The sequence below is a fragment of the Gastrolobium bilobum genome, unplaced genomic scaffold (assembly GCF_033153095.1).
Source record: "Gastrolobium bilobum isolate Gb01-03AN ecotype WA unplaced genomic scaffold, APGP_CSIRO_Gbil_v1 utg4031, whole genome shotgun sequence".
NCBI lineage: Eukaryota > Viridiplantae > Streptophyta > Magnoliopsida > Fabales > Fabaceae > Gastrolobium > Gastrolobium bilobum.
The window spans coordinates 85,553-106,387 of NW_026895841.1; the positions used below are offsets into that span (position 1 = coordinate 85,553).

At 37.3% G+C, this 20,835-nt stretch overlaps 1 protein-coding gene across 2 annotated transcripts; it reads left to right on the plus strand.

Annotated features, from left to right (window-relative positions):
- The first annotated feature begins 7,713 nt into the window (after positions 1-7,713).
- Positions 7,714-20,186, plus strand: LOC133296349 (pre-mRNA-processing-splicing factor 8A). 2 transcript variants are annotated; one of them, XM_061495315.1, is made up of 26 exons: positions 7,714-8,135; positions 8,713-8,836; positions 8,965-9,057; positions 9,212-9,602; positions 9,868-10,354; positions 10,485-11,275; positions 11,390-11,475; positions 11,787-11,969; positions 12,082-12,396; positions 12,481-12,785; positions 12,861-13,315; positions 13,420-13,546; positions 13,936-14,177; positions 14,253-14,376; positions 14,463-14,652; positions 14,776-14,883; positions 15,020-15,273; positions 16,035-16,651; positions 16,731-16,837; positions 17,088-17,342; positions 17,423-17,896; positions 18,018-18,179; positions 18,324-18,521; positions 18,605-18,883; positions 19,131-19,373; positions 19,800-20,186. In XM_061495315.1, the coding sequence occupies exons 1-26, from the start codon at positions 7,864-7,866 to the stop codon at positions 19,992-19,994; spliced, it is 7,077 nt and encodes a 2,358-aa protein (XP_061351299.1). In that variant the 5' UTR covers positions 7,714-7,863; the 3' UTR covers positions 19,995-20,186. The 2 variants fall into 2 exon arrangements, with proteins under 2 accessions (XP_061351299.1, XP_061351300.1); XM_061495316.1 differs by having other exon boundaries at positions 7,714-8,078.
- Positions 20,187-20,835: the final 649 nt, after the last annotated feature.

The following is a 20,835-nucleotide window of genomic DNA, read 5'->3' on the forward strand; positions in this document are numbered from 1 at the left end:
AAGCAATGACGAACATGAGAGACGCACGAAGCTTCGACAAGACCGACCTTCTTCGTCAAGGCCACAAGACGAAGAGCCTGATACTGTCGACCTCCCATTTGGATACCTATTTGAGGATGACCCCTCAGTTCACGCTGCATTTGTACGTGACCATTTGAATCGGCCCTTATGTCCTCCAAAATCATTGGATACAACATTTTTTACGACGGAGGGATTTCAGATTGTGGAGGTGTTGGAGGCGGCACATCTGAGGGTGTTGGCTGAGACGCTGTGTCCGTATTCAGAGATGATGGTGCGAGCCTTCTACCATAACCTCAGCTACGTACAGGGTGAGTTGAGGTCGAGGTCTGCGGTGTGGACATCATCATGACGGCTCCGGTATGGTTGGAGTTACTGGGCTATGATTTTGACTCTTCGCATATTGTGGAGTATGACGCTGATAGCGGTGTATCACTTCCTGGATATGCTCGAGGTGATGCTGTGGAGGAGGCCAGGAGGCCTGATATCGCACGTAGGCGGAACATACACTACACGGTGGGGTTGCTTAGTGTAGAGGCCCGTATATTACACTATGTCATCACCCACATACTGTTTCCGCGAGCTTTCAATCATTCCAGGGTGCTGGAACATGACATTCCTATCATGTGGGCTATTCGACATGGTGTTATGGTGAACTGGAGGCACTATATCTGTTGGATGATGTATAAGGTCAAACATAAGGGTCATCTTCCATTCGTCTGTCTGGTACAGAGGATATTGGTTCACTTCGGTGTTCCTATGGACACTGAGCAGTTGAAGAAGACCACATGCTATAATTGCAAGTTTGGAAAGCGTCTACTGGAGCAGTGCAAGATCGCAAAGAACAGGGCAGGTGTGTGGCAATTCTCTGGTACGGTGGAGGTTAAGGTTCCTTATGTTGCCCCAGATCCACACATGGTGAGGTTGAGGTTGAGGAGATAGCTGAACCTGAAGGTGGATTTTCTTTGTGTGATGTCATGAAGGGCATAAATACCACACTGAAGAAGATAGGAAAGATGGCGCTGAAACATAAAAAATGGAGAAAGAGTCACATAGAAAAAGGGAATGAAAGGTTTAGACACATACAGGGAAGTTCAAGGGTGTGGAAGATAGGCTTACTCGTCTGGAGCTTGCACAAGGTGAGGAGGTAGCGGAGGCAGCAAGGATGGGGACCATGTGTCAGATGAGGAGGACTCACAGACGGAGTCAGACGGGGATGAGCTTAGATTTAGGGTTTAGTTTTTAATTCTTGTGGTTATGGTTTTTTTCATGAATTTCCTTTAAGTTTTTGATGTAATCAAGTGACTGTGATGTTTATAGAGTTATGTTTTGTAATGAATGCAACTTTTGAAATGAATGAAGAATTTTTTTCATGTCTTTTTCATATTTTTTTCATGTTATGAATGGATCTTTAATACTAAAATTATCATCACGGCCCAAATTAAGATTGAACAGGTTACAATCATACATAACAACTCACAGCACTGAAGAATAGGTGTTTAAAATGGCTAAATCATGAGTTAGTAACCCTAAACAAACCTTTTGATAGCATACACCGTCGTTTTAGGATTTTAATGTCCACTTTTCTTTTTTGCTTCAGAAATTATGTTCCCTAAGTCACACTACCTTAGTTCATCAGTGTAGAGCGTCAAGATTGTGAAAAAAAACGAGAAAAACAGATTTAGAGGTCAAAAGCAATGATGTAGTCTATTAACCTGTACTGGTTTAATCGACTACAATTTTTAATCGACTAAACCATTACAGGTTAATCGACTAAATCATTGCTTTTGACCTCCAAATCTGTTTTTCACGTTTTTTTTCACATGTTTGAGACTCAACACTAATTAGCTAATGTATTTTGACTTGGGGAATATACTTTGTGACACAAAAATTAAACATGCACGTTAAATTCCTAAATGATTTATGTATTGTTTCAAAACGTTGGTGTAAGCGTACCATTTCATGACTTAAGCATTTTAAACACCTATAACTTATTATTCTCAGTTGTTTTGGACGAAGTAGATACATGGTTGTTATTATTTGGTCCCTTCGTATCATTTCAGTACAAAAGTTCCATTACCGACGTTTGTGAATTATGGGTTTAGGTTTTAGAACTTGGATCCAAACATAGAATGATCATTACATTCAAATGCAAATTAAAACAACAAAATGGTTCACAGTGGAGTTCAGTAACATCATTACATCAAATACATGAAAGTTAAACCATAAACAAATTAAGCCCCTCCCCTGCTTCCTCCGCATTTCAAGTCTGTCTAATCCTCATAGGACATGTACATTTGTTGTGACCAATTTGTTTGCACAGGCTACATCTACTCTGACTACTTGTGGGTTAAGACTCAACCCAATCCATCTCATTATGTATCCTTGAAGACTTTGGTCTTCCTTGTGCACGTACCAAAGATGTATTTAGGATGATGGTTGGGCCATCAATTTCTGGAATCAACAACTCATTGCCCATTGGATACCAATGTGCAGCATATACCTTGTCAATTTGTGCAATTGAGAACACATGATCAACATAATCATAGTGATTCAACTTTTCAACCTTGCACACCGCTAAGACGTGACTGCAAGGAAATCTTCTAGCTGTGAACCGTCCACATTGACATTTGCGATTGAGCAAGTCCACCCTCATTATGTCACCGGCATCATGAGTTGATTGATTGTAGGCATCTTCAACTTCAAATAGCTGCAGGTCCCTATCAAATACCCGCACACGGAGACTCACTGTTAACTGATCATTTTTTTGCATGATCTCCTCAACCTTTTTTGCAATTCTCCAACCTTTTGCCAATGCTTTTTGGATCTTTTCACATCTCTTGACGAAATACTCAACAAGTCTACTTTGGGTCATCTTCACCAATGTTGTTATAGGGAAATTCCGTGCACCCCTCAGGACCTTATTGACACACTCGGATAGGTTAGTGGTCATGTGACCAAACCTCCGGCCCTCCTCATTGTAAGACCTGCACCATCTCTCTTTGGGAATCTGGTCTATCCATGATTCCACTTGTGGGTTACTATCGACAAAATCCTTAAATCTGATGTCAAAATGAATATTCGAACTCAGGTACCCTGAAAATAGGAATATTGCATAAGTTAGATACCAATTTGCATAACATACAACAAGTACATAGCCAAGAAATTGTGTACCTAGTTTCATCAGTGTTTTCTTCAATTCTACATCCCTAAACTTAGTGTTAAAATTGCTTCCGATGTGACGTAGACAAAACACGTGATACGCAAATGGTGGCTGCCAACCGGCATGATCTCTTACAGCCCTTATGATGCTGGGATGACGATCAGATATTAGACAAATGCCATGCCTATGCGTGACATGAAAACACATGAGGCTAAGAAACCACGACCAATCATCCAATCTCTCACCCGGAGGAACAATAGCAAAAACAATAGGCAGAATGTATCCGTCTTCATCTTGTGACGTAGCAATCAAAAGGGTTCCTTTGTATTTACCGTATAAATGCGTGTCATCAATTTGGATTATGGGTTTACAATATTTGAAGGCCTCAATAAACTGGTGAAAGGTCCAAAATACCCTGTGAAAGACAGTCTTATCGGTGTAAACTCGACGTTCATCAACACATTGGTCAGTATCAATCTTGAACACAGAACCCGGATTAACCTGCGTCATGTATGTCAGCCAACAAGGCAAGAATGTATATGATTTATCCCAGTCACCAAATAACTTCACAATGGCCTTCATTTTAGCCTTCCAAGCCTTCCTGTAACTTATGTTGTATCCATACCAACGTTGTACCCTTTCTTGAATAAGAACTAGCTTTAAAGATGGATCTTCTTTTAACATACCTATTAAAAAAAAAAAATCTAAGTCAACATTGTAAAAATACAAACTGATAAACATAAAAATACCTTAGAAAATTAGATACATCGAATAATACATACTCATAATGGCTGCACATATCATATCAGAATCCAACTGTCTATGATCCCAGGTAAGACCTTGGTTTAGGCAGGTGTGTTCTTTGCCCCACTTACTGACCACCCAAGTATTTCCATTCTTCGGCAACAATGCCCTCACATACCAAGGACAACCATCATTATGGTGTCGACATTTCATCACAAATCTATGCTCATCACTTTTTGCCACATCGGCAGTACGGTGAGCCTTCATATAATATAATTTCACTGCATGTTGCATTTCAGATTTGCTATGAAACTCCTGATACAAATATAATGGATCCCCTAATTTCCAGCCGCCGTGCAAGTCATCGTCACCAAACAACATCTCCGTTTCATCATTAGGGTGGGCCCAATTAATGAAGGAATAATGTGGGCTTTCGTTCCAAAATGGCTCGATCTCAGAACCTACGTCAAAATTTATAAAGCCACCATCAATACTAATGATAACACAAAGAAGAAATGTTAAATTAAATCTTTAATTCATAATCTTACCACTGCTAACAGGGTCAACACGAAGTGGTCGCGTAACTTGGGAACTCAGGTTTCCTGAGCTTGTGTCAGCATCGAAATCACCCTCTACACCAGTATCTGACATGTCACCTAGCGAAATAAAACTCTCAGGTTCACCGTCCTCATCACTGTCCATATCCTCCTCATGCTCATCCTCGTCTATTTCCCTCAGTGTTATCTGACTTAAGATAGGTGCAGATAAACCGACGACTCTGTCTTCTTGACTCTGACTTCTTTTATGCATAGGTGCAGATGAAGATTGACCACAATCTACTTCAACATATATCTCAATAAAATTTTGAAATTTTCGGTCAACAATTGCATCAATGACACATTCCACATCTTCATAATCACATATATCGTTACCAATGTAGTATATAGCATCCTTACCGACTGTAGACTCTACCCTGACAATCATCCGTTGAACGCATTGGCTGCCTTGCAGACCCAATTTTTGGTGAATTCTCCCTTTTAGCTCATTGTATGTAGTGCCCCGTTTGATTTTCAACATCTTCGTTTTTCCTTCAAATTGAACACCATTGGAGCCTTCATAATGCTTTCCATAATAGTAAATCAGTGTTACATACATGTTTGGACTTGTGCTCATCTTTCACACGAATTTGGGAGTAGGGTTCTGAAATTGGGGATTTGCGTTCGGATTTTGGGGGTTTGGAGTTGCGCAATGACAATAATTTCACAATATTAAGGCTTTAGGGATGGTGGGATGAAATAGATTGTGATTGCAAGGATTACACATGACAAAAAACATACATATTGGTTTACATAACGTTAATATTTGAAATGAGACCGAGAACTTGCAAAATGTAAGGTTTCTGCATTTAATCGACTAAATGTTGCAATGTAGTCGATTAAAAGTCCCGAAATTTAATCGATCAAGAGGGAGTTTTAATCGACTACATTTCGTGTCAAAGCAATTTCTGAATTTTGATTATTTAGTCGACTAAACCTTCAATGTAGTCGATTAAACAGGGACAGATTGGTGGATAGTTATGGATCATGGGCAAATTGGTTATTAATTAATGAGGGGCAAAAGGGTCAAAAAGCCATTATATAATAGTATAAATAAAACAGTGAGCTTAATTATGCTTTTGCACTGTTTTGAATTTCATTATATATATATCCATTGCATATTTTTATTTTACTTATTCTGGTTTGAGAAAAAATCGTATAATTAGTTTTTGGAAAAAATGTATATCATTTTAAAAGATGTAAAATTGTGTCATTTTAAGTGAGAGAAATGGATATATAAATGAGAAAAGAGAGTGGACCAAAAAAAATAAAGGTGTAAATTTTATCTCTTTATGAGAGTAAAATGACACAAATTGTGTCATTTAAAATGACAAATATTTTTCCCTTAATTTTTTGAAGGTAACTTTTTACTGATACTTATTTTTCCAGTACAAAAAAAATGAAATTATTCAAAGATCATGATTACTATACATAAGCTCGATTGCGCTTGTGCTTCACAACTCTACCTCGATAGCTTTTTTGTTATTATATTTTATGATTTTAATCTTTGAACTTTGAATGTAGATAATTTTTTTTTTATCAAAATAAAGTCATTTTGGGTTGAAAGATTAAAAAATTATATTAAAAGAGACTATTACAATCATGAAATAAATTATAATTACAAAAATACCTTAATTCTCACCCAAAATGACATTATTTTTAGATAACTTATTTACACTGACTCAGAAAAAAAGAAATCGTATATTTTATATGAGAATAATTATATTTACAAACTTTTTGTTAACAAACTCTTATAAATTATACTATGTATTCTCGGAAGTACACTCGGTTATACTATGTACTTTCGGGAGTAGATAGTGTAATTTGCAAAAATTTATAAAAAAAAATTATAAACAGATCCTTCTCCATTTTATACATATTAGTTAATTAATGCTTTTTAGTATTAATTGTCTCATATTCAGTGGGTAATTGGCATTGACTAAATGTTAGCTAAATTTTAGTTAATATATCTGATAAATCAGAGTTGCTAAATATAAATAGATTAATTATCAAAATAAAAAAATATAATTAAGCTGGTATAAAATGATGTGACTTTCTTTTTTTTTGAAATTATCAAACACTAATTGCATCTTTGACAATCCATTAGGGGGCGTTTGGTTGAGAAGAAATTTTATGAATAATAGGGAAATGTTATACATAGAAAAATGGTTGGAAAGTGAGATAGGTAGAAAAATGTAAAAAAAAGTTGTTTGATTGAGAAAAATTTTACCGGAGAAATTAGGTAACTTTTATGAAATCTACGTTTGGTTGTAGGTAAAATATAGATAGAAAAATAAGTTGATATTACGAAAATAACCTTGTTTGTAAAAAATTTTGACGGTGGGAAATCTATGTTTAATATTCAAAACTGATAGTTTGGGATTTTCAAAACCTCAAAATTCGCGCAGCTACAAAACACCGCGAGGATCATGATGCATGAAGCAAAAGATAAATTAAAAAAAAAACAATTTAAGTGAAGGAGTGTGAGATGAAACATACATGATTTTTCGAGTTTGAAGGAATTTGCAGATTTGTGGAATAATTCAGCAGCGTCTTCATAGTTAGAACCGAACAAGGCACAAGACAAAACAACATAAATGGCGGCTGCTTTTTTCTTTTCCTTTCGCGCGCTTAAACTGAGGGTATGCTTGTCTTTTGGTTAGTATGTAGTGTGAGCAAATAACAAGCTTTTCATCAATACCACAACTTTCTCCGGCTATTTCCATAGAAATAGATATGCAAATCAGTTTCATAGCATAATGATTTACATAGCCAAATTTCGAAAATCCTTCAACCAAACATAGTAACCTTATAATCCCGCTTCACATTTGTCTATTTTTTTCATCAAAATCCTCGAACCAAACGCCCCGTTGTGGACTGATCAAGAATATGGGATAAGTCATCGTATGAAATATTTACACTTCTCCTGTAAATAATATGTGGGGATCGGGTCTAATATCCGGACAAAGTTCGGGTCTAATATAATACTCAAGTCCAGACGACACCTGCATTTTTGTTGTCTCACATAATGTGGGCATTTACCTAATAGTTGGGCCCAAACAATGTAACCCAATTAATTGTAAAGGCGGTACCCGAATGGCGGCACGTGCTACCGTCGTAGCCATGGATAAAACTAAAACCATTTTACAGTCACAGACCCAGTAGCGTAATTTCACTCAGTCTCAGAAGACTCTGAGTTTCTGTTCCTTCATCTTTCACTCATAAACCCTAGAACCTGCTTCGTTCAATCCACAAAGAACATATAATAATACGCTGAAACTACTCCCAAATCATTCGGTACTATATTAGTTTCATGTTCAGATAGAGTAGATTCATATCAAGATGTGGAACAACGGTCAGATTGCGCCACCTGGAACTACTGTCCCTTCGATTCCTCCGCCTCCGGCCGCACAACCATCGTACACGGTGCTTCCACCTCCGCCTCCGCAGCCGGCACCGGTGGAAACCGAGGCCGATGCAGAGGCGCGGCTCGAGGAGAAGGCTAGGAAATGGCAGCAGCTGAACTCGAAGCGTTACAGTGATAAGAGGAAATTCGGGTTCGTTGAGACGCAGAAAGAGGATATGCCTCCTGAACATGTCAGGAAAATCATCAGGCAAGTTGAATTTTTCTGTCGTAATTGTTCCATTCTGAAAATGAAACACCGTTGTTTGTTGAACCTGTTTATTTTAGCTTTTTTGAAGTTATGGCTGAGGGTGAAATTGTTTGATTTTGTTGGTGAGAGGATATCACACTTGTTAGGATTAGCTGATAAGAAGCTATGTTATTCCGTGTTGCGAGCTGTGAAAATGATAATTCGTTATCTGTAGCGTGATATGCTTAATTGATTTTTCCTTTTTTTTAATCATGATGAAATATTTTCAAGTAACATGGACATTATTTTTGCGGGTTGTATGCTAGCAAAGTTCGAATGACGTTCAAGGTTAGGTGTTGGAGAACACACTGATGGAAAACCTTCGCTGTTATTATATTTAAGTCGGTTGATGCTGTGGATGTAGCCCTGAATAATTCTTTTTTGGTACTAAATAGAAAATATCGAGATTCCGACTTGTTACTGTATCAATAGCTATCTTGGTGACCGTTTTCTTAATAATACAATTTTATTTCTATATAATTATGGCATTATAACCATTGTTTCAAGTTGTAATTCTCTATGCTGTTCTTTATTTCAGGGATCATGGTGATATGTCCTCAAAGAAATATCGTCATGACAAACGTGTTTATCTTGGAGCACTCAAATTCATACCACATGCAGTTTACAAGCTCCTGGAAAATATGCCTATGCCGTGGGAGCAGGTTCTCTGCAATTTCCAATTCCTATTATTTGGGCAATCTTTGCAGTCTAGTTTTCCTTCTCTTCATCTGGTTCACTGTACAGTGGTCCCTTGCTAATATCATCTATAAATCAACTTTTGTGAATGTAGGTCCGAGATGTGAAGGTCTTGTACCATATTTCTGGGGCTATCACATTTGTCAATGAAATACCATGGGTTGTTGAACCTATTTATCTGGCTCAGGTTTGTTGTTCACTTTTACACTTAATGCACGATGTAGCAGCTCATAGAAGTTATAGTTATAAAGTCTGCTATATTGAGTTTGATCATGATTCAGCTTTTTTTTTTTATTTTTACTCAATGATTCATATGCTTAATTAAACAAACTATTGTGCAGTGGGGTACAATGTGGATCATGATGAGAAGGGAGAAAAGGGATCGTCGTCATTTTAAGAGGATGCGATTTCCTCCATTTGATGATGAGGAGCCTCCGCTAGACTATGCAGATAATCTTTTAGATGTTGATCCTCTAGAGCCCATTCAGCTGGAGCTCGATGAAGAGGAAGATTCTGCTGTGTATACTTGGTTTTATGACCATAGGCCTCTTGTGAAAACAAAGCTCATAAATGGTCCTAGTTACCGGAAATGGCATCTTTCCCTTCCTATAATGGCGACTTTGCATCGGCTAGCTGGGCAGCTCCTGTCTGATTTAATTGACCGCAATTATTTCTACTTGTTTGACATGGAGTCGTTTTTTACAGCAAAGGCTTTGAACATGTGCATACCCGGTAATTGGATTTCTTTCTTGCGTATATTTATTGCTATTTATATATATATTTTTTAAACTTATTTGTTATTTTCTGCATTTGATATTGATTCAGTTTAAGGCCCCATCAAGCTAGATATTGATAATTATGAAACTAGGTAGCAATGCAGATTGTAATGAACTTCATAAGGAATAAAAAAGTTATGTTGCATATAGCATTATCTATATTAGAGTAATGTTGAAATTCCAAATCATGCATTGATTTTTCTGTTATCCATGCCCTCCAGGTGGCCCTAAATTTGAGCCTCTCTACCGTGACATGGAAAAGGGAGATGAGGACTGGAATGAGTTTAATGACATCAATAAACTTATTATAAGGTCTCCACTTCGGACAGAGTATAGAATTGCTTTTCCTCATCTTTATAACAACAGGCCTCGCAAAGTAAAGCTTTGTGTGTACCATACTCCCATGGTGATGTACATAAAAACCGAAGATCCCGATCTACCTGCATTTTATTATGATCCCTTGATACACCCAATAACCAGTGCTAACAAGGAGCGGCGTGAGAAGAGAATCTACGATGAGGAGGATGATGATGATTGGATATTGCCAGATGGTGTGGAACCTTTGCTTAAAGATACACAACTTTATACAGACACCACAGCTGCTGGAATCTCCTTGCTGTTTGCTCCTCGTCCTTTTAACATGAGATCTGGTCGCATGAGGCGGGCAGAAGATATTCCTCTTGTGTCAGAATGGTATAAGGAGCATTGGTAAGTTGTACTCTCCCTCCCCTGAATGCTTCGTTGTGTGTCTTTTGTTGGTTAATCATACATATGCCATTGCATTTTTCTCTTATAGTCTGACAAAAAGATTAAGCTTTTCTTTTAAATTGTCCAACAGTCCTCCATCATATCCAGTTAAAGTTCGGGTTAGTTATCAAAAGTTGCTGAAGTGTTTTGTGTTGAATGAGCTGCATCATAGACCTCCCAAGGCTCAGAAAAAGAAACATTTATTCCGATCTCTCCAAGCAACAAAGTTTTTCCAAACCACAGAACTTGATTGGGTCGAAGCAGGTCTTCAAGTTTGTAGGCAGGGGTATAACATGTTGAATCTGTTGATACACAGGAAGAATTTGAACTACCTTCACCTTGATTATAATTTCAATTTAAAGCCTGTCAAAACCTTGACTACAAAAGAGCGAAAGAAATCACGATTTGGTAATGCTTTTCATCTTTGTCGTGAGATCCTTCGTTTGACGAAACTTGTGGTGGATGCCAATGTTCAATTCCGTTTGGGTAATGTTGATGCTTTCCAGCTGGCAGATGGCCTCCAATATACTTTTTCACATGTTGGTCAACTGACTGGTATGTATCGGTACAAGTACAGGCTTATGCGGCAAATAAGAATGTGCAAGGATTTGAAGCACTTGATTTACTACCGCTTTAACACTGGCCCTGTTGGGAAGGGACCTGGTTGTGGGTTTTGGGCACCAATGTGGAGGGTTTGGTTATTCTTTCTTCGTGGTATTGTGCCCCTTCTTGAACGATGGTTAGGCAATTTACTTGCACGGCAGTTTGAGGGGCGCCACTCCAAAGGAGTGGCAAAGACTGTCACTAAGCAACGTGTTGAGAGCCACTTTGACTTGGAGCTTCGAGCAGCAGTTATGCACGATGTGCTGGATGCCATGCCAGGTAATCATTATTGATTTAACAATGTTTATGCTGTCTGATTTTGGATTTCTTTCTCCAAGTGCCTTCAAATTTTTTTGAGATTTACTGAAGTTGTGTTCCCCCCTTTGACTGCAGAGGGTATAAAGCAGAATAAGGCAAGAACTATATTGCAGCACTTGAGTGAAGCTTGGCGCTGCTGGAAAGCTAATATTCCTTGGAAGGTAAATGACTATTTGGTTGTAATTTCTTGATTAGAATGTATTGCAGGTGAATTAGTAATTTCTTGACTAACATGGTTGGGTTTGGAGAGCAGTTCTAAGATGTCTAGATTGTTTTTACTATTATAGTTTCTGAACGTAGTCAGGTGCAGTTAGCAATACAAATTATTTCTAAATTTTTTCTAAAATCTGATTCAGTTGTTGCAGCCAACAGAGGTTTTGGTTGACGTCTTCATGGTCTAGTTGTTGATTCACTCTGGCAATATGTAGGTTCCTGGTCTTATTGTTGATTTACTTACTTTGGCAATGCGTAGGTTCCTGGTCTACCTGTTCCCATTGAGAACATGATCCTTCGATATGTGAAATCAAAAGCAGACTGGTGGACAAATGTTGCTCATTATAATCGTGAGCGTATAAGAAGAGGTGCAACTGTGGATAAGACTGTTTGTCGTAAGAATCTTGGAAGATTGACACGCCTCTGGCTGAAGGCAGAGCAGGTGCATTTAGTGTTCTCTATGATTAATGAGTTTTTATTGCTTAACATTGTTTTGTAGAAATTTTTGTTTATTATCTATAAAGTTTCTTCCTGATCTTTTATTTCTGTCGCAGGAACGTCAACACAATTATTTGAAAGATGGTCCATATGTTACTCCTGAAGAAGCTGTTGCTATCTATACAACAACAGTACATTGGTTGGAATCTAGGAAGTTCTCGCCTATTCCATTTCCACCTTTATCATACAAGCATGATACTAAGTTGCTTATCCTTGCACTCGAGAGGTTGAAAGAATCCTATAGTGTTGCAGTTAGATTAAATCAACTGCAAAGAGAAGAGTTGGGGCTGATTGAGCAAGCTTATGACAATCCCCATGAGGCATTATCACGAATCAAGCGACACCTCCTCACCCAGCGTGCCTTCAAAGAAGTATATTAATATAATTAAAATTAGTTTGCTTTAGGATGTTCATTCCTAGCATAGGACAAGTATAATTGTGTTTTGTTTTGGCAGGTTGGAATAGAGTTTATGGATTTATATAGCTACTTGATTCCGGTTTACGAGATAGAGCCTCTTGAGAAGATTACAGATGCATATCTTGATCAATATCTGTGGTACGAAGGTGACAAGCGTCATCTCTTTCCCAACTGGATCAAGCCAGCTGATTCAGAGCCACCTCCTCTTTTGGTTTATAAATGGTGTCAGGGTATAAACAATTTGCAAGGTATATGGGACACCAGTGAGGGTCAGTGCGTTGTGATGCTGCAGACCAAGTTCGAGAAGTTTTTTGAGAAGATTGATTTAACAATGCTCAACAGGTATGCATTTCATGGATGTCTTTGTGAATCTAATCAGGTCTATCTTCACTCCTAAATCTATTTCTGATGTTTCAGGCTTCTCCGGCTGGTTCTAGATCATAATATTGCTGATTATGTCACTGCAAAGAACAATGTTGTTTTGTCATACAAGGATATGAGCCACACAAATTCATATGGTCTTATACGTGGTCTACAGTTCGCTTCCTTTGTTGTTCAATATTATGGACTGGTATTAGATCTTTTACTTCTTGGACTGACTCGAGCCAGTGAGATTGCTGGCCCTCCTCAGATGCCGAACGAATTCATTACTTATTGGGACACAAAAGTTGAGACTAGGCATCCGATTAGGTTGTATTCTCGGTATATAGATCGGGTTCATATATTATTTCGCTTCACCCATGAGGAGGCGCGGGACCTCATTCAACGATATCTCACTGAGCACCCTGATCCTAACAATGAGAACATGGTGGGGTACAATAATAAGAAGTGCTGGCCAAGGGATGCCAGAATGAGGCTCATGAAACATGATGGTATTTGTTTATCCTTTTACTTTGTGTTTGTTTTAACTTTTAAGTTGTTATTTTGACCCTTGGTTCTTAATATTTTTTTATATTTTACTTTGTTGCAATTTCAGTCAATCTTGGGAGGAGTGTCTTTTGGGACATGAAGAATCGTCTTCCTCGAAGCATCACAACTTTGGAGTGGGAGAACAGCTTTGTTTCTGTTTACAGCAAGGATAATCCAAACTTGCTTTTTAGCATGTAAGTATTGATTATTTTAAACAACGGTTCTTGTGTTCTTTTTATCCTCCTTTTTGGCTGTGATATGAAACGTCACTTTTGTCAACTATTTTTCAATTTGCGTTGAAGTCTTTTATAGTTTTAAACTGGCCTTGGATGTCTTAGCTGACATGGTAGTGATTGTAAATGTATTTCTAAATGTTCGGCTCTGTCAATTTCTTTTAGTATATATCCACACCCTCCTCCACAGGAAACTCTGCCTTTTCTATTTGTTTAATTCCTTGGTTGTTGCCATTTTTACCAAATTGTCATTTTGTTGGTCCTTTGTTTTTTGAGGTTCTGAATGTGCTGTTAACCTATGTATATGATGAATGAAGCTCTCTTTGCTGACAACTCTCAATGACTTGTAGGTGTGGGTTTGAAGTAAGGATACTTCCTAAAATTAGAATGACTCAGGAAGCATTCAGTAACACAAAAGATGGTGTCTGGAATCTTCAGAATGAACAGACAAAAGAAAGGACAGCTGTTGCTTTCTTAAGGGTTGATGACGAACACATGAAAGTGTTTGAGAATCGTGTGAGGCAGATTCTTATGTCTTCGGGTTCCACCACATTCACAAAAATTGTCAATAAGTGGAATACAGCTTTAATAGGTAAGTGAAGTTGAATTGTAGGAGCTCTTTGCAGAGGTTATCATCGATTTTGTCATTGACTTTGGTTCTTATTAGGACTCATGACTTACTTCCGGGAGGCAACTGTGCATACTCAAGAGCTGTTAGATTTGCTAGTTAAATGTGAAAACAAAATTCAGACTCGTATTAAGATTGGGCTCAACTCAAAGATGCCTAGCAGGTAAATAATCAGATATTGTTTGGAGTATTTTAGTTGGAGCTTTTGGGTTTAACTGTTTAAATTTATGCTGCTGTTTCTTTTATCAGGTTTCCCCCTGTCATTTTCTACACCCCGAAAGAAATTGGAGGTCTTGGAATGTTGTCCATGGGTCACATTTTGATTCCACAAAGTGATCTCCGATACAGTCAGCAGACTGATGTTGGTGTAACCCACTTTAGGAGTGGGATGAGTCACGAGGAGGACCAGTTGATTCCCAACCTTTATCGTTACATACAGGTGAACCTTAAAATTTTCACCATTATGTTACGTAATAAACTATGTGTTTTGCACTCACATGGTGTGTGTAGATTCATATATTTCTATATAGTTCGTTATTTTATGTTCTTTTTGATTATGCAGCCTTGGGAGAGTGAGTTCATTGATTCACAGCGTGTCTGGGCTGAATATGCATTGAAAAGGCAGGAAGCACAAGCCCAAAACAGGCGTTTGACCCTTGAAGATCTGGAAGTGAGTGTTCTGATGCCTTTTTAATGATCTGAATATTGGGGTTTTGGTGTTAATCTAGATAGTGTAGTGGCTATGTGCTTGTGTTTTCCCTTTAAGGTGAATCTACTTATTGACTTTTCCTTAATCTATTTGACAGGATTCATGGGATAGAGGAATACCACGTATAAACACTTTGTTTCAGAAGGATAGACACACTTTGGCTTATGATAAAGGATGGAGGGTGCGTACAGACTTCAAGCAGTACCAAGTTCTGAAACAAAATCCCTTCTGGTGGACACACCAGAGACATGATGGGAAGTTGTGGAACTTGAACAATTACCGAACTGATGTTATTCAAGCCCTTGGAGGAGTTGAAGGAATTCTTGAACATACTTTATTCAAAGGAACATAGTAAGTGTTATTTTCCTTTGAACTTGCTTTGCTGTTTGAGTTGGGGGTGTGATTTTACCTTGCTAAACAATTGTACCAAGCAGAAAAATGTTCTGAGTTAATCCATTTATTTATACAATCTTTTTATTTGACTACTCATGTGATCATTTTATCCTATGAAGCACTAATATGGATATGTGACGTGATATGGACATTGGGATACATCAAATTCTAAAAATTGTAGGACACACACACACACACACACACAAGTTTTTAAGGAAAAAGATTCATATATCATATAATTTAAAATTCCTTTATTATGTCATGTGCAAAATTGAAATGAAAAAGTTGGGGAAAATGAAATTGGCATTTGATAAAAAGCTCAACTGCCTTATTTTTTTCTTATTAATAATTGTTTAAAAGTTTAAAACAGACTGAACCTCTGTATTTTTTCCTTAAGTTTCGAATGGCTTTGTCTACGTTGTGTACCACCATACCGTAGCCATGTCATAGCGGATGGAAATGTGTGTGTTGTTAATGTGTGGTGTACCAGAACACGTTAGTGTGTTATGTTAGACACATTTCCAACATGTGGACACAGCATGAAAATGGTGTGTCCATGCTTTATAGTGATTTTTGTCTTGAGCTTGTAGGCCAGGTTTTTTCCAGACATCAAACTGGTAGAAGGTTTAGGAAGCATAGTGTTCAGTATTTAGCTCTTGCTATTTTGTGTCTACTATGTAAGAAGTTACAATTGACCTACTGCTATTTTTCTCTTCTAGTTTTCCAACTTGGGAAGGTCTCTTCTGGGAAAAGGCATCTGGCTTTGAGGAATCTATGAAGTATAAGAAACTTACCAATGCTCAGAGATCTGGTCTCAACCAGATACCCAACCGTAGATTTACACTTTGGTGGTCACCAACCATTAATCGAGCCAATGTTTATGTTGGTTTCCAAGTGCAGCTAGATCTGACTGGTATTTTTATGCATGGGAAAATACCAACTCTGAAGATATCTCTTATTCAGATATTCAGAGCTCACTTGTGGCAGAAGATCCATGAGAGTGTTGTCATGGATCTTTGTCAGGTTTTGGATCAAGAGTTGGATGCTTTGGAGATTGAAACTGTCCAGAAGGAAACAATCCATCCCAGGAAAAGCTACAAAATGAACAGTTCTTGTGCAGACATTCTTCTATTTGCTGCACATAGATGGCCAATGTCAAAGCCTAGTCTCGTAGCTGAATCTAAGGATGTTTTTGATCAGAAGGCAAGCAATAAATACTGGATTGATGTGCAGCTTCGATGGGGTGATTATGACTCCCACGATATTGAGCGATACACTAGGGCCAAATTTATGGATTACACAACAGATAATATGTCTATATATCCATCTCCTACCGGTACATCTCTATCAGTTTCCTATGCTACTTTATATGCTTTTTATATGTAGTGTTCAGTTGATCATTGATGTTCATGCAGGGGTAATGATTGGCCTTGATTTGGCATATAACTTGCATTCTGCATTTGGGAACTGGTTCCCTGGGTCAAAGCCACTACTTCAGCAGGCCATGAATAAGATAATGAAGGTAAATAACCACCACATAAAAAAAATCTTGCAAAATTATAAATCATTTGTGTAAATTATAAATCATTTGTGTACATCACAAAGCTGTTACTATGATTATTTTGTTTTTGGGATAAATTTTTTCCTATGACTTGTTCTAATCTATATTTACCCCATCTGCACTAAAGCTCTGGTGGCTGTAATGTAAAATCTATGTATTTTTTTGATTATTTATTCTGAGTTATTTTACTATAAATGTTGTGTTTATGCAGTCAAATCCTGCATTGTATGTGTTGAGGGAGCGGATAAGGAAAGGTTTGCAGTTGTACTCTTCTGAGCCCACCGAACCATATTTGTCTTCCCAAAACTATGGAGAGATATTCAGCAACCAAATAATATGGTTTGTTGATGACACTAATGTGTATCGCGTTACAATCCACAAGACCTTTGAAGGAAATCTTACAACAAAACCCATCAATGGTGCCATATTTATTTTTAATCCAAGGACTGGACAGTTGTTTCTTAAGGTTTGTTTATGTGCTCTCATCCTTATTGGGGTGTTTCTAATGTTTGTTTGGATATTGATCTGTCATATCATATCTTGCAGGTTATTCATACTAGTGTGTGGGCTGGTCAGAAGCGTCTTGGCCAATTGGCAAAGTGGAAAACAGCAGAAGAAGTTGCTGCTCTTGTAAGGTCTTTGCCTGTAGAAGAACAGCCTAAACAAATTATTGTCACTCGGAAAGGAATGTTGGATCCATTGGAGGTTCACTTACTGGACTTCCCCAACATTGTTATTAAAGGAAGTGAGCTGCAGCTTCCTTTCCAGGCATGTCTGAAAATCGAGAAATTTGGGGATCTTATTTTGAAGGCCACCGAACCACAAATGGTTTTGTTCAACATTTATGATGACTGGCTGAAAAGTATTTCATCGTACACTGCATTCTCCAGGCTGATTCTGATTTTGCGTGCACTTCATGTTAATAATGAAAAGGCAAAAATGTTACTGAAGCCTGACAAAACTATCATCACTGAACCTCATCACATCTGGCCTTCTCTAAGTGATGACCAGTGGATGAAGGTAATTTTAACTTCCATTTTAAGTTTTTTAATATTTTACACCTTTGAGTTGGTTTTATTTCTTAGTAGGCTTGTTTATAGTCCTGATTCTTCAGCTTTCTGATTCCTCTATACATTGACAGGTGGAGGTTGCACTAAGAGATCTTATACTTTCGGATTATGCCAAGAAAAATAATGTGAATACTTCAGCTTTGACTCAGTCTGAGATTCGTGATATTATACTTGGAGCTGAGATAACTCCTCCTTCTCAACAACGGCAACAGATTGCAGAGATTGAGAAACAGGTTATTTTACTTTTTACTGCTTCCTTGACATAACAACACTTTTTCTCTCCCCATCTTTTTATCCTTTTTTGTCTTAGGACTTGATTTCTTTCTGTCATATAATTGAGTAATTTATGGAGTTATTCTGTATTTATTATTTTGCAGGCGCATGAAGCAAATCAAGTGACAGCTGTAACAACAAAGACCACAAATGTTCATGGTGAAGAACTTATAGTAACAACCACTAGTCCCTATGAACAAGCTGCTTTTGGTTCGAAGACTGACTGGCGTGTCAGAGCAATATCAGCCACAAATTTATACCTTCGTGTAAATCATATATATGTGAACTCCGAGGATATAAAGGTTTATGCTTTTTTCTTCATTTTTACTAATTTATGTTACATGACAAATCCTGTCATATGCTAACATCAGATTTTATGGTGCAGGAAACTGGGTACACCTATATTATGCCAAAGAACATTTTGAAATATTTTATATGCATAGCAGATCTTCGAACGCAAATTGCTGGGTACTTGTATGGCATAAGTCCTCCAGACAATCCTCAGGTTAAAGAAATTCGCTGCATTGTGATGCCACCACAATGGGGGACTCATCAACAAGTTCATCTGCCATCAGCTCTTCCAGAAAATGATTTCTTGAATGATTTGGAGCCTTTGGGATGGATGCATACTCAACCAAATGAACTTCCTCAGTTGTCGCCTCAGGTTTTGCTTGCTTTAGTTAAATTTTCAATTTTTTTAGGTGTTTAATTCAATCTCATTACATAGTAAGGTTTTCTAATTCTCCTTGGGAGTGTAAGAGCAAGTTTAAAAATAAGGAATATAATAAAGTTTTTGTAACAATTGCCCCTCCCCCGACCTAAAAAAAATAATAAAATTTAGATTGTTTGTTTTGGGGGGTATATTTTATGATTCATGGTACATGATCTCACCCGAGAAATGATCATTGCAGGATCTCACTTCACATGCTAAGATCCTAGAGAACAATAAGCAATGGGATGGGGAGAAATGTATTATCTTGACCTGCAGTTTTACTCCTGGTTCCTGCTCTTTGACTGCATACAAGCTCACTCCATCCGGTTATGAATGGGGACGTGTCAACAAGGATACGGGAAGCAATCCTCATGGTTACCTTCCCACTCATTATGAGAAGGTTCAAATGCTCCTTAGTGACCGTTTCTATGGCTTCTACATGGTAAGGCTTTCCTGCCTGCCCAAAGTATCCTCTCTTTTTTTTTCTCCCTGTTGTATATGATTGGATGGTTATATTAGTATATTCTATCAAAATATGATTGTATGTCTTATAAAATTATGTTTTTATTTATTCAGAAAAATATTTTTGCAGTTATTGCAGATAAGTTATTTGCATTTATTTTTAAAACGACCCCGTTTTGGGATTGAAAGATTAAAAAATTATAATTATAAAGACTATAATAACTCTGAAATAAATTAAAATTACAAAAACACCATGATTTTCGCTCCAAAACGATGTCGTATTGGGCTTACTGCAGATAACTTATATGCAGTAACTGTAGAAAAATTGAACCCTTATTTATTATTATTATTATTTTTGCATTGTTTTACTGATTGATTTAATGGTTTTCTGGCTACAATTTTCTAGGTTCCTGATAATGGTCCATGGAATTACAACTTCATGGGGGTGAGACACGCATCAGGGATGAAGTATGGAGTGAAGCTTGATAAACCTTGTGCGTATTACCAGAACGAGCATAGGCCAACCCATTTCTTAGAGTTCAGCAGTATGGAGGAAGGTGAGACAATTGCCGAGGGAGATCGAGAGGACACATTCTCTTGAGATACAAATGTTTAGTTTATTTTGAGATATGCAAGTGGCAGGTCCTTTAATTTTTGAAACTTGTTATAATATGTTGTATTATCTATTGTTGCACGTCCTACTAGGAATCTTGTAACAACGGCATCTTAGATCTGTAAATAATTTCCAATCAACAATTGTAATTTACCCTTATCTTTTCAGCAATTAGATTGATTGAGGTTTTGGATTTCCTTCTACGTTGAAATTTGGTCCAATTATAAGCCGTTTTACACTACAGCGTTAGTCATCCTTTTCAAGGGGTTTTACACGAGCTTACATATTCTACTTGGTTTGCTAGTACTCCCGTGATTGTAATTTGTATAACCCTGGACCGGAAGTTCACTTGTCATAAGGTTTGGTTTTTCGGTTAGTTGCGGTTCAAGTCGTAAACTGATAATATTAGACATAAGAAATCTGGAAAAAAACTTTGTATGAAAAAGTGCTATTTAGAAATAGCTTCTTATAAAATAATCAGTTAATCAAATTAGCTGTTAAAACTGTCCGGCATTATATTATTAAATTAAAATTGGTTATATAAGTAATATAAATTAAAAGATTAAGAACTTAATTTAATAAGAGCATGTATTTTAGTCGTCACAAAAGTCGTTCATGTCATTTTCAAATCTTAATATAAGTAGGTAACTGGACTTTTCATGATAAAGAATTGCACTAAAGTCAGCTTACGGGTATGATTAGTTCAATTCAAAATTCAAAAGGAAGTGATAAAAACGATTAAATTTCTGTCATACGAAGCTAAATATATAATCAAAATAAGACATTTGAGTTTATTGGAAATTTATGGGATCTCTATATAATATCAACT